Source organism: Dasypus novemcinctus, chromosome 14, assembly GCF_030445035.2.
Source record: "Dasypus novemcinctus isolate mDasNov1 chromosome 14, mDasNov1.1.hap2, whole genome shotgun sequence".
NCBI classification, from domain to species: domain Eukaryota; kingdom Metazoa; phylum Chordata; class Mammalia; order Cingulata; family Dasypodidae; genus Dasypus; species Dasypus novemcinctus.
This window is the reverse complement of record NC_080686.1, coordinates 103691241-103703792: the sequence shown is the minus strand read 5'-3', so window position 1 is coordinate 103703792 and position 12552 is coordinate 103691241. Positions and strand designations below refer to the sequence as shown.

At 42.8% G+C, this 12552-nt stretch overlaps 1 protein-coding gene across 1 annotated transcript in view; it reads left to right on the top strand.

The window, feature by feature from the left end:
* TRAPPC9 (trafficking protein particle complex subunit 9) overlaps positions 1-12552 on the top strand; it is a 762741-nt gene that overhangs the window by 157114 nt on the left and 593075 nt on the right. The window contains exon 10 of the mRNA XM_071208051.1: positions 300-426. Within this exon, the coding sequence (XP_071064152.1) occupies positions 300-426 (127 nt within the window). The remainder of the gene's footprint in view (positions 1-299; positions 427-12552) is intronic.

Sequence of the window (12552 nt, the reverse complement as noted above, 5' to 3'; positions counted from 1 at the left end):
TTATTTTCTTAGAAAATGGAAGTCTTCTTGAGGGCAGTAACTTAATCGCCATTTTTTCCATAAGCCCTTAAATGGAATAGCTGCTAGTGATTATTCAAATAAATTGCATAAACCTTCTGCTTTACTCTTGTCTTCCTAGGATCATGACACCTTTATTTCTGTCAGAAGTCTGGACTCACTGTACTGTCATAGATGGGGTTGAGAGTTTTATTTTTCCTCAAAAATAAAAAAATCAATTAAGGTCATTCATTTTTACTTTTGTTTACTGAACCTTTATTTTGTTCTTGTTTTCTCTTTAGAAAAGAAAGATGTGACTCAAAGCCTAGAGAACTATACGTCCAAATGTCCTGGGACAATGGAGCTCCTCACACTGCCTGATGGGCTCAGCCTGCCCCCAGTGCCCTTCACCAAACTCCCCATTGTCAGGTGAGTGGGAAGGGGTACCGCGTTCTTCAGCCTGTCCCTTTGGCCTGATATTTAGGTGGGTCTTCAGGAAAGCTGCCATTTTCTGTTGACTGCCCATCTGGCTCACTGACACATTAAACCTTGATCGCAGTCCTCTGAGGGGTAAGTAAGTGTTTTTCAGACGAGAGAATTGAGGCCAGTGCCTGACCTCGCTGGTGTAGGCATGTGGCTATTGAGTGAAGGCCAGAAGCCAATGCAAGGTACCAGGATCCCAAAGCCTGTGCTGTGCCGGCCAGGCTGTGCCACCGTGCTGGAAACAAACTGACCCTGCTCCTCTTTTTGGTAGTTTCCCATTTTCTTAGACCCAGCAACATGGAAGTAGGTGTAGGCCCTAGCGCATTCCAGGTGCTTTCCAGCTTGCGTTCGGCCCCCCCCTCCCCCCGCATTTTAAGCTGTTTAATGTAGGCCTATTCGTTTACACTCACCACAGCCTCACGTTTTCATTGCCTGTCCTCTCTCCTCTGGTTTCCATAGTACCTAGCTCTTACCCCTCTCATGGTATTTCCCATTTTGTACAGTCCTAAAATGATCTTTTTTTATGAGACTGTATCTCAACAGATTATAAGATTTCAGAAAGTGGCAGTCATTTGGCAAATGCAAAGTGGGAACTTGAAAAGGTTTATGAACTAGGCTTGCGAAATGATTTCTGAATGATTTCTGAATTTTTGAAAGGTTTCCTTGACCACAAAAGAAAAAAGTTGAAATTGGACATTTTTCTGTTTTGCAGAAAGTGCTGTAACCATAGGGTTCCAAGTGTTGAAAATGCTAAGCATCGTAGCGTGGCTGCTGTTTGCAGAGATCTTTTCAGCATTGTGAGCAGCGGGGAGGCCTTGGGCTTTGAAGTCAGGCAAAGCAGACTGACTCCCAGGCCTATTCCCTCCCGTGAGGCAATCGCTTAACTTCCCTGAACTTCAGTTTGCTTATGAAAATAATAAAAAAAGAACTAAAAATTTAAGAAACAAAACTCATGACTTTAAGTTCCAAGAATTCAGTGACGTTGCATGCAAAAGCACACGGCTCAGTGCTTGAATCCCGGGCAGTTCTGAGTCAATGCTAGTTTTCTCGCTCCCTGCATATTTCCATGAAGGCAAACCTCATACTGCCAAATGAAATGCTTTTGCTGTCACTGTGGGAATGGTCTGCTCTTGAGAAATGGGAACAGAAAGGGTCACTGGGCAAAGAAGCCCTTCCCAGGCTACACTTGAATTTTATGAAGATGTTATGATGGGCCCTCAAATGGCAGTCATCATGTATAGCTGGTGGAGTGTGCCATCCACAAAGCTAAGCTGTGACCTGAAAAGTTTCTCTTGCCACCACTGGGAATTTCTCAGAGTGGAATTGCTGTGTGCCAGCTTGGAGGGCCCCAGAGGAAGGGGGCAATCCTTACTGTTGGGCACACTTCTTACTCTTCACTGATGGAAACTAGAGAGAGAAGGGTCCTTTGGGGGACTTTTAGTATGAGTAAGACTAAAAGTGGAATAGGCCTGATTTGGGATTAAGGGTATCATTCATTTTTTTTAAGGGTATGATTCTTTCTTAATTTTTCACCCACATCATGCCTTGGGTTGTTTGTAAATTTAGAAAGCCTTGCATAGTAGAACATTCTGAATGGCCTTTGTTTTTTTTTGTCTTTATTTATTTTTTTAAATGTTACATTCAAAAAATATGAGGTCCCCATACACCCCTCACCCCCCTCACTCCACTCCTTCCACAAAAACAACCTCCCACATCATCATGGGACATTCATTGCACTTGGTGAACACATCTCTGAGCACTGCTGCACCACATGGCCAATGGTCCACACTATAGTCCACACTCTCCCCCAGTCCACCCAGTGGGCCATGGGAGGACACACAATGGCCAGCAACTGTCCCTGCAGTACCACCCAGGACCACTCCAAGTCCTGAAAATGCCCCCACATCACATCTCCTCCTCCTACTCCCTACCACCAGCAGCTACCATGGCCACTCTCTCCACGTCAATGCCACACTTCTCTGATTACTAATCGCAATAGTTCATGAATAGAATATCAGTAAGTCCACTCTAATCCATACTCTATTCCTCCATCCTGTGGGCCCTGGAATGATTATGTCCACTCCACATATATATTGAGAGGGGGCTTAGATTCCACATGGATGCCGGATGCAATTCTCCCGCTTGCAGATGTAGGCAGTCTAGGCTCCCTGGTGTGGTGGTTGACCTTCTTCACCTCCATGTTAGCTGGCTGGGGTAAGTCCAATAAACCAGAGTGTAGGAGTTGCAAGTCTGTTGAGGCTCAGGGCCTGGCTATCACATGGAGAGTCCAGAGATTCAGGTCCAGAGATTCAGGTCCCCTGAATATACACTAAACCTCAGCACCAACCACAGGTCTGGTAAAAGTAACAGGAGAGGTTTGTGAACAAAGATCACATCTGAGTCCAGCTCCATCACACTCAGGAACACAAACTCCAAAGTAGGGCCAACTGACATGGCACTGAAGTCCACCTGCCATGACCATAGAACCTGTGGGTCTCTGTAGCCCTCAGAAGAACCAATACCCAGGGTTGTATCTACTTTATCTGTCTCTGGGACTCTGCTGAGGTGTGCATAAGGGCAGCCCCTCTGATGACCTCCCAGCTCTTTTTGGAGACTCACAGCCATATAAACTTGTTTGTCCTTTCCATCTGAATGGCCTTTGGATGCTGTGTCTAGATCTCTAGCTGTCAGACCTTTTCCCAATGAAACTGGGGCAGGATGGTTCTTGCAGACTGTTGGGACTGAGGAGGAAAAGCACTTGTCCTCCTCATGGAGGTACTGTTAGAGGAGACGCTGGGTCACCCAGGCACGTGAGTTTGAAGTTAGACCCCTGGGGTTTGTAACAAGTGACCTCGGCAAGGACTTAGCTTCCTCTTCTTTAAAATAGGCTTAAAAATTGACCCCCTAACAGGGTTCTTATTTGTTTTTTTTTTGGAGTTACCAGAGATCGAACCCAGGACTTCATACAAAGGAAGCATGTGCTCAATCACTTGAGCTACATCCAGTCCCCTAGTTTTGTTTTAACTGAGCTGATACATACAAAACACAGAGCACATATTAAGCACTCCATAAATCTATGTTTTCTGCCATGAGACATTTTTATGTACACATGTCAAAGCATACATTGATTGAAAACTACTATGATATTAACATCCCTTGGTGGTTTTAAATCATTGGATAGAACAGATTGGATGACAGTTTAGCATTTAGGCAAATACCATTTCTCAGATCTGCTGGGAACATCCTTTTGTTGACTGCATGTCTCTTTTACTGTTTGCGTTTGCATATATGTGGCCAATGTTGAAATGCTCCCCCCGGAATGTCCAGATGAGCCCTGGTGTCCTGTTGCCATTTCTCTTGACCAGTGAAGCCATGTGCCATTTTTAAAAATCTCATTTTCTGTACTACTGGCCATCTTTCTAAACATGTTCTTAATGACTTGTGGAGCCTTCTAATTAGAGAAGTCAGTCCACTTTATCTTCTTCATCCTGGTGATTGTGTCATTCATACCCGGTATCATAAAAAACTGGAAAGAAATTTTGTTTGAGTGTAAGTACAGAAAACTCAGTGGATGGATTTTTAGCCAGCAGTATCACCAATACCCGTGGTTAAATGAAGGGACTTTCTTTGGACACTTTGGAAAATCAATCTCTCTCTCAGTGTATTTTGCTCCCTATTGCTTATAATAAAATAGAGTCTATCTGCTTGCTTTGCATGGCTCACAAGGCCTTCGGTGGCCTTTTCTGTCTCCAGCCTTCGGTTGTTAGCCCCTTATTGTACCTTCTGGTCCCATAAAACCCTTATAAAAATATTTACAGCAGGCGATTGTGTGATAGGGTGTTGTTCTGTGGCTCGTGCATCATCCTTGCTTGAAATGCCTTTGTCTCCCTTTCTCTGGCTGGTGATTCTCAGTCATCTTTCAAGGTTTAGTTCAAGGAATATCTCATCCATAAAGCCTTTCCTAAGCCACCCATGTAGAAAGGACTGCTCCTTCTGTGTGGATTAGGAATTATTTCAGTTGCAAAAGACAGAAAACCTAAGACTGGAGAGCCAAGAGGGGCTTGTTTTTCTTATTTATTAGGCAGCTGGCAGCAGGTGGCCTCTCTGCACGTCGTCTCATGCCATGATTACAGGTGGTTGCTGCAGCTCCAGGATAACACATCTGCCGCCAAGACAGGAAGACGGGGTAGGGAGGGCCAGGGATGTCTGTCTTCTGATTATGTGGGAAGCAAAACTGTTGTTAATGGTTTTGTAGCAGGCTTCTGCGTCAGGCTCCTTGACCAGAAGTGTGTCTCAGGGCCGCTCTGGTTGCCAGGGAGGCTGGGACAGCGAGTATTTAGTTCTCCCAGTACCTGTGAAGGAGGCAGGGAGGGAGAAAGGGGTCAGAAATTGGTGCGCACTTAGCCAGTCGCTAGTGGCTGCCCTGTCTTTCTTCCCGAGCGCTTATGGACTTGATTATATGACTTCGTTGACATTTTGGATTATCTTAGATCAAGAGCTCTCTCAGGAGCTGTCTTCATAACCTTTTAGGTGATAATGTGTGCTGAATGAGTGAACACATGTATCAGAATTCTTTGTGTGGCAATTCATAGAAAACCTGACCCAGACTAACTTCGGAAAAAAGGGAATTTATTGGCACAAATACCTGAAAAGTCCAGGGGAGGAATTCAGGCAAGGCTGGAGAAGGGTTCACTTAACCTCATCAGAATGTGGTTTCTTCCCCTCTCTTGGCTCTGCCTTGTGCAGTGATGGTTTCAGGCCTAGGCCACGGGTGGGATGAGGACGACAGCACTAGCTCTAGACCCCTGTGTCCTGGAAGAGAGAGATGGCACCTTCTGATGATGCCCATGGAGTAGGGGGGCCTCAGCCAAGTCCCCTCCTTTCCTTCGCCTGTGTCAGGGCTATGGACTCAGAGCCAAGCCAGTTCCACCCAAACCACATGGCTGAGAGGAACTGTGTGTAGTTCCCCTAATGCAAGGGGAGGGGTGTGGGTGTTAGGGAGGCAACCAAAAGGTCCCTACAGCACGCGATGCCCACACTCCACTCACCCCACCTCCTCGCCCCGACAGGAAGTCCAGTTTTGGGTTTCTAGACTGAAATGCTTATGAGTCAAGACACTGCACTGCATTAGTGCTTGCTCCTTAGGTGCCCTTGCCAAGTCAGAAAGCGTCCTTGTGTAAAAGCACCACGTTGAAACGGGTTCATTCCTTATTTTATAAGCTATATTTAATCTTCCTTGGACTTTTGACACTTTCTGACCTGCTTTTGTCCGTACTGAAAATGAGTTTGTGTTTTTATTCTAGATTAGATTTCATACACATGTAAAAGTTTGTTTATTCTAGCTTGTTTGTCAAATTTAACTTTTGCACTATTTTTCCAAGATTTTGCCATTTGAAAGTATGAGGATAAATGTGATGTCCTTGCTCCACAGTTCTTCAGCTCTATCACTCTCCTTTTTCCTCATCAGAGCAAGATCTTTTTTCTCCGAAGATTTGCCATAGGTCATATTTCTTGGACAGGTTCTATGCAATTTTCTCCTCCACACTTCTCTCTGTCATGATTACATGTGAGGGATTCTGATGCATAAGCATTTCTCTAGGTTTCAGAAAAGGAGGGCACTGATGTATTGCTGCATCTTATTTGCCTGGCATTCATGAACTTCCTTCACATAAAACTGGAGAAATCATGATTTTGTTCATTCGTCTTGTATTCAAACCCTAGATCTACAGTTAATTGTCTTTTAACAAGCTCTTTAATTTCTCTGAGCCTTAGTATCCTCTTCTGAAAATGGGATTGACAAAACATACCTTATATCTGTGGATGGAAGGAAATGTTTGGAAAGTAGTTTGTAAGCAAAAAAGCTCTCAGTACATGTAAGTTATTATAGAAGGTTTGAGGGAGATCTCCTTCTAATTAGAAGCCCCTTAATAGTCACTTTTAAAATTTATTACTTTAGTTTGTAACTATTAAACTGGGTTGACTGAATTAAACTCCACAACTATTTTTAGAAATACTAAAATGTAACTTACTTTAGTTTTTAAAAATCTATTTTATCTAAAGTCAGAAAGTCTCAGCTGGACAATCGAAGTATAATCATTACACTGGGCCAAACATCTTTTTGCTCCCTGTTTTAACAGGTCATTGTTTCACTTCTCAGAAAACGGAACCAGTTACATGGGGCTGGTAAGCTCTGGAGTAGGAATTGATCTTCTCCTGTGCAGTCACCCTTCTGGCTATAGATATGGTGGTGGGTTATTACACAGACTGATGATACCAAAGCACTGTCAGCAAACTGCATAGTTTGCTTCACTTCTTTGTGCCAAATTTTTTTCATTTGGAAAATAAAGAATTGGTCAGTTTTCTTCATTTCATGAAGATATAAATGCCAGAAACTGTACTAATTGCCCAGATACCGAGATAGAAGATAAACCTCTTCCCTTTAGAATGTTCCTAGCCTAGTGAGGGACAGACAGGTGAATAAATGGTCTTAAGACCATGTTATACATGTGCAAAAAAAATATACAGGTGTAGGGTGCTTGAATGTACAGAGAAGGGGTCATTCATCCAGTTTGGGGGTTCTGGAGTTCTCTGGGTGTGCAGGTCAGGACCATCTTCCAAGTGGAGTGAGCAGCTTGAACAAGGGCAGGGAGAAGGAGGATAGTGGTTCGTGTTTGGGGAATAGAGAACACCATTACTTGATGGAGTTACTTCTTCCTGTGGCTAGAGAGGGGACAGGGAATGGAGGGAACCCAGGAGGAAGGTGAGCGTTCTTTAGCCTAGAGCTCCGTTTTTATTTGCCTAGTAAATTGGTTGGGGTGCTTTCCATGGCAAATGATAAAAACTCAAATGGCACTAGCGTAAGCAAAAAAGAAAAGTTATTGTCTCATGTCATTGGAGGCCTAGGGTGAGAGTTGGCCTCAGGAGTCCATGGATCAAATAAGTAATCCTAGGAAACATGATTTTTTAGACTCTCAGCCTCACCTCTCTTTGTGTTGTGTCCCATTCTCTTTCTCTGCCAATGGGCTTCCTCCTAGTGATGGGGCAGCCCACTCAGGACTATAGACAACTCTAGGTTGAAATCATCTCAGGCGAGTGTCCTCAGAAGAAAGAGAGCTTCCTTCTCTTGTCATATGCCTGTGAAATGTTTGGGAAAGACCTGGCTGGCTTTTGATTTTCTTGACCCATTCAAATGTAAACTGTTGGCCTGGTGTTCCATCATCCTGGAAAAGGACTTTTTCTTACAGAACCACAGTATGGCTGTCAGAATCAGGACCTTAACACTGGCACATTACTACCATCTAATCTGCAGGGCTCCATTCATTTGCATGTATAAAAGTCTAGTATTGGGGCCTTGATAGCAAAAGCATCTAGTTCAGAGTCCTCATGGAACTTTGTGGTCATGTCTCTTTAGTCTCTGTCAGTTTGGAACATTTCTCCAGTCATGCCTTGGCTCTCATGACCTTGACACTTTTGAAGGTGACAGAACAGTTATTTTGTAGAATGTCAGGTGTTTTCCTCAGAATTGGATGTAGGTTGTGCATCTTTGGCAGGAGTGTCATAGAAGTTATGCTCCACTCCTCTCATTGAGTTCTTTCTGAAAATGGGTGATTTTGTTGTGTGGCATTACTTGGTTGAGGTGGTGTCTGCCAGACTTCACTACTGCAAAGTTACTCCTGCCCCTTTGTAATTAATAAGCATTTAATTACTATGGGAAGGTTCTTTGAAACTATGTAAATATGAGATTTCCTATTTATTTGTTTCACTGTGGACCCATGGTGTCCCGTTATATATTATTGTGATAAAACTGTTTTATCATTATTTTCATGATCGAATTGTCCCTGGTTTGGCCAGTGGATGTCACTTCTAGCTGGCTTTGTGCCCATTGTCATGTGCCCACTATTTTCTGAGTGAGTCCTCACTTTCTGGCATATATGATGCCCAGGCTCATTTTATACTTCCCTTGCTCCCAGCCTCCTATCAGCCTTTTCTCCAGAGAGCCCTGGTTCCTTTCAGTAGAGAGTGGGGTTAGAAGTGAAGGCGTAGGTGCCAAGTGTGCTGCTCTCCGTGGGTGGAGCGGAGGAATAGTTGTATTTATATATGTACATTTTACACACACATGCACACCTATATTTATTTCTGTATCTCTTTGTAAATATTGACAACTGTGAGTTTATAATGATAGCTCCAATTCTAATTCAGCACTCCAGTGTTCACTTTAGTTTTCTTGCTCTCCATATCTGTATTCGGGCTCCTTGCAATTCTGTATGCATTTCAGGGTTGCTTTTCCATTTCTAAAGAAAGGCCATTGAGATTTTTTTTTTTAAGATTTATTTATTTATTTCCCCCCGCCCCGGTTGTCTGTTCTCTGTATCTATTTGCTGCGTCTTCTTTATCTACTTCTGTTGTTGTCAGCAGCATGGGAATCTGTGTCTCTTTTTGTTGCGTCATCTTGTTGTGTCAGCTCTCCGTGTGTGCGGCGCCATTCCTGGGCAGGCTGCACTTTCTTTTGCTCTGGGCGGGTCTCCTTACGGAGCACACTCCTTGCGTGTGGGGCTCCCCTACACGGCGGCACCCCTGAGTGGCACAGCACTCATTGCGTGCATGAGCACTGTGCATGGGCCAGCTCCACACAGGTCAAGGAGGCCCGGGGTTTGAACCGTGGCCCTCCCATGTGGTAGGCGGACGCCCTAACCACTGGGCCAAGTCCGCCGCCCGACCATTGAGATTTTGATCGAGATTGCATTGAATCTAAATTGCTTTGGGGAGTATTGACATCTTAACAATATTAGTTCTTTCAATTCATGAACATGGATGTCTTTCCATTTATTTAGGTCTTCTTTAACTTCTTTTAGCAATGTATTGTAGTTTTCAGTGTACAAGTCACTAGCATTCAGCACTAGGCCAGACACATCCCAGGCATGCAATAAATATTCACCTCCTTCATTAAGTTTATTTCTAGGTATTTCATTCTTTTGTATGCTATTGTAAATGAAATTGCTTTCTTAATTTCCTTTTTTGGAGTGTTAATTGCTAGTGGATAGAAACACAACTGATTTTTGCGTGTTGATCTTGTATCCTGTATGTAACATTGCTGAATTTGTTTATTAGCTCTAGTAGTTTTTTTTTTTTTTGTGTGTGTGTGTGTGTATTCGATGGGATTTTCTACATATAGAAATATGTCACTTGGAAATAGCGATTGTTTGACTTCTTCTCTTCCAATTTTCATGCCTTTCCCCCTCTCCCCTGCTTTTTCTTGCATAATGCTTCTGACTTGAACTTCCAGTCCAGTGTTGAATAGCAGTGGTGACAGTGGGCATCCTTTTCTTGTTTCTGATCTTAGAGGGAAAGGTTTTTTCTTTCACTGTTGAGTACAATGTTAGCTGTGGGGTTTTCATATATACCCTTTAGCATGTTTGAGATTTCCCTTCTATTCCTAGTTTGCTGAGTGTTTTTTTTTTTTTTTTGACTTAAACCGGGGCTGGTGATTGAACCCTGGACCTCGTATGTGGGAAGCTGGCGCTCAACCAGTGAGCCACATTGGCTTCCCTGAGTTGGTTTTTTTTTTTTGTTTTGCTTGTTGTTTGTTTTTGTTTTTTTTGGAGGCACGGGGAAACCTGGGACCTCCCATGTGGGAGGCAGGTCCTTAACCATGTGAGCCACAACCCCTCTCTGCTGAGTGCTTTTATCATGAAGGTGTGGATTCTCTTAAAGAGAATACTGTGATATATTGAGTAACAATATCACCACAAAAATCTAATAGTGAGTTTCTCCAGACTGTTTTGCATAGTGTTGCTCATTGCAGACTGAGGGCACAATGCCAGAGTGCAAGTGAGAAAAAGCAATTCTCCTGGAAGACAAAGAAATGTGGCTGAAGCACTGTAATAGCTTGGCTTGTTCCAGCAATAAAATTAGGAATACTGGACCAATGGGTGGACTTCTTCTATATATCAGACATTCCTTCCTGAATGCTGTTTCTCATAAGTAAACTTTTGGTAAAAGTTAGGCAGCAGGGAATTCAAAGTTAATTGTCAGACAGAAAACAAGATGGTAAGTGCTCTGTGATGCTGGGAAAGCCTATTATTGATAATCAGTCAGTACCTGGCACATGACAGGAAGTCAGCAAATATGTGGGGAATGAATAAGTGTTCACACTGCATGGAGGGCTGTTGTCCTATTCCTAAATCAGTGTGACTTATTTCTGCATAGCCAGTGTCATGCCTATGGACTGGACCAACTTTTTCCTTAGAAAACAAGCCTGGGACTATTTTATTATATTAACCAAATGCCTCAAATCTTATGCCTGAGAGCATAGACTTTATCAGTTAAATTAAAAAAAAAATAAAAATGAAAAGAAACCAGGCATTTCCCATCATCCCCTGTAACTATGGGAAGTGCTCAGTAGTAAGTTGGTTGAAAAGTAGCCACATCACTGAGTAAATTATCAGACTTGCTCTACAGATTTGTTAGAGAATGACTTAATGTTGAAGATGTCTCGTAACTATGATTTGGTTTTGGAGTGGCTGATCAGAGCCATTTTTTTTTTCCCTGTTGAGTCCTTTCCTAGTTTTTGACAATAAAACCATTTAATCAGTTTGCAGAAAAATGGTTACCTGCGCATGGGTGGTAGAACAGGAGTATGAATGGGCTCACCCAAAAATGGTTTACTAAGTAATTATTATGCAAGTTGATTTAAAAAAAAAGGAGACCAAAATACATCCCAATTATAATTTACTCCAAAATTCAATTAATCAAATATTTATTGCATGCCTGGGATGTGTCTGGCCTAGTGCTGAAGGCTAGTGATGCAGTAGTGGTCAAGCATTATCCCACGTGAGGGTTGTGCCAAGCCGGAGGCGGTTCCTGATGTCCAGAGTGAGAGTGGTGGAAAGCCGCCTGCATTTACTCCCTGTAGGAGTCTTCATCCTACAACAGCTAGTGGCACAGTATCAGGCTCAAATAATGGTGGAGCTTGTCAATGAACTAGAAATTATAGAATGTTAAGGAAGGAATTGGACAGTGTTTAGATGCCATTTCCCATAAATCAGGGGTCCTTCAATTGGGGAGAATTAGCTGATTTTATTGTTGTTGTTGTTGAACTGATAGAGTTCTTCCAATTTGAAAAAGAGCTGTAGACTTAATGAGGGTATTTAAATTGATAAGAATTGAAGGTTAAAGTCACTGTGAGCTTTGAGTGGATCAAAACTTAAAACTTTTAAGTTTATTATACTGTTTGAGAAAGGATTATAGGCATTTATTCAAAAACCAGCTTAGAGGCCACTACATTCAGGGGGATTTTCTTGTTTTATAAAACAGGGCGAAGTCAGTCTCTCAGATAATAGTGGGCGCAGCTTCCATGACGTCCCTAGGTTCATATCATTTTCTAGAATCTTCTTTCGTTTTTTTTTTTTTTTTTGGTGTGACCAGGCCCATAACCTGTAAGGCTTTCTTAAACTAGAGCTTTTCAGGATGGTAAGACGTGTGTGGTGGATTCAGGGATAAGAGCTTGGTGGTCTCCTAGCCTACTAACCTACCCCAGCATGCCGGGCTTCGGAGCGGTGGCGACTCGTCATTGTTCCAGTGGGCGGTTGACGAGGCCAGTCTTTGTCATTGCCCCTCTCTTCTTAGATTTGTCTCCCCTCTAAGTTAGGTTGATGGACCAAAAACCAAGGACAAAAGCTGGATTGTGGTTTTCCTGTGGCATTCTTCTCAATCTGTTTGCTTTATATCACTTTCCTAATTAGTCCCACATCTACCCTTCATTGTCCCAGTTAGCCACAGTGTGTTGCAGAGAGTCAGGTTTTTAAATGTCAACAGTTTCCAAATGGAATCTCTGAAAATAATCCTTTTGCTTGAAAATTTATCCCTGGAATTCTGCTTTACTGTTGGCAGCTTCATAATCTAAATGCAGGATTATTAGGTCTGTAGTAAATGGATTATGTTCCTTTATGTCAGGTGCTCTGAAAAGTTATTTTTCTCTGGGGCACATTTTATGAAGTAACACTGTGTGCAAAATTTCCGGTAATGAGTGAATGCTGTGAGAACTTATTGGATTATTTTTCTGGCTAACCATGC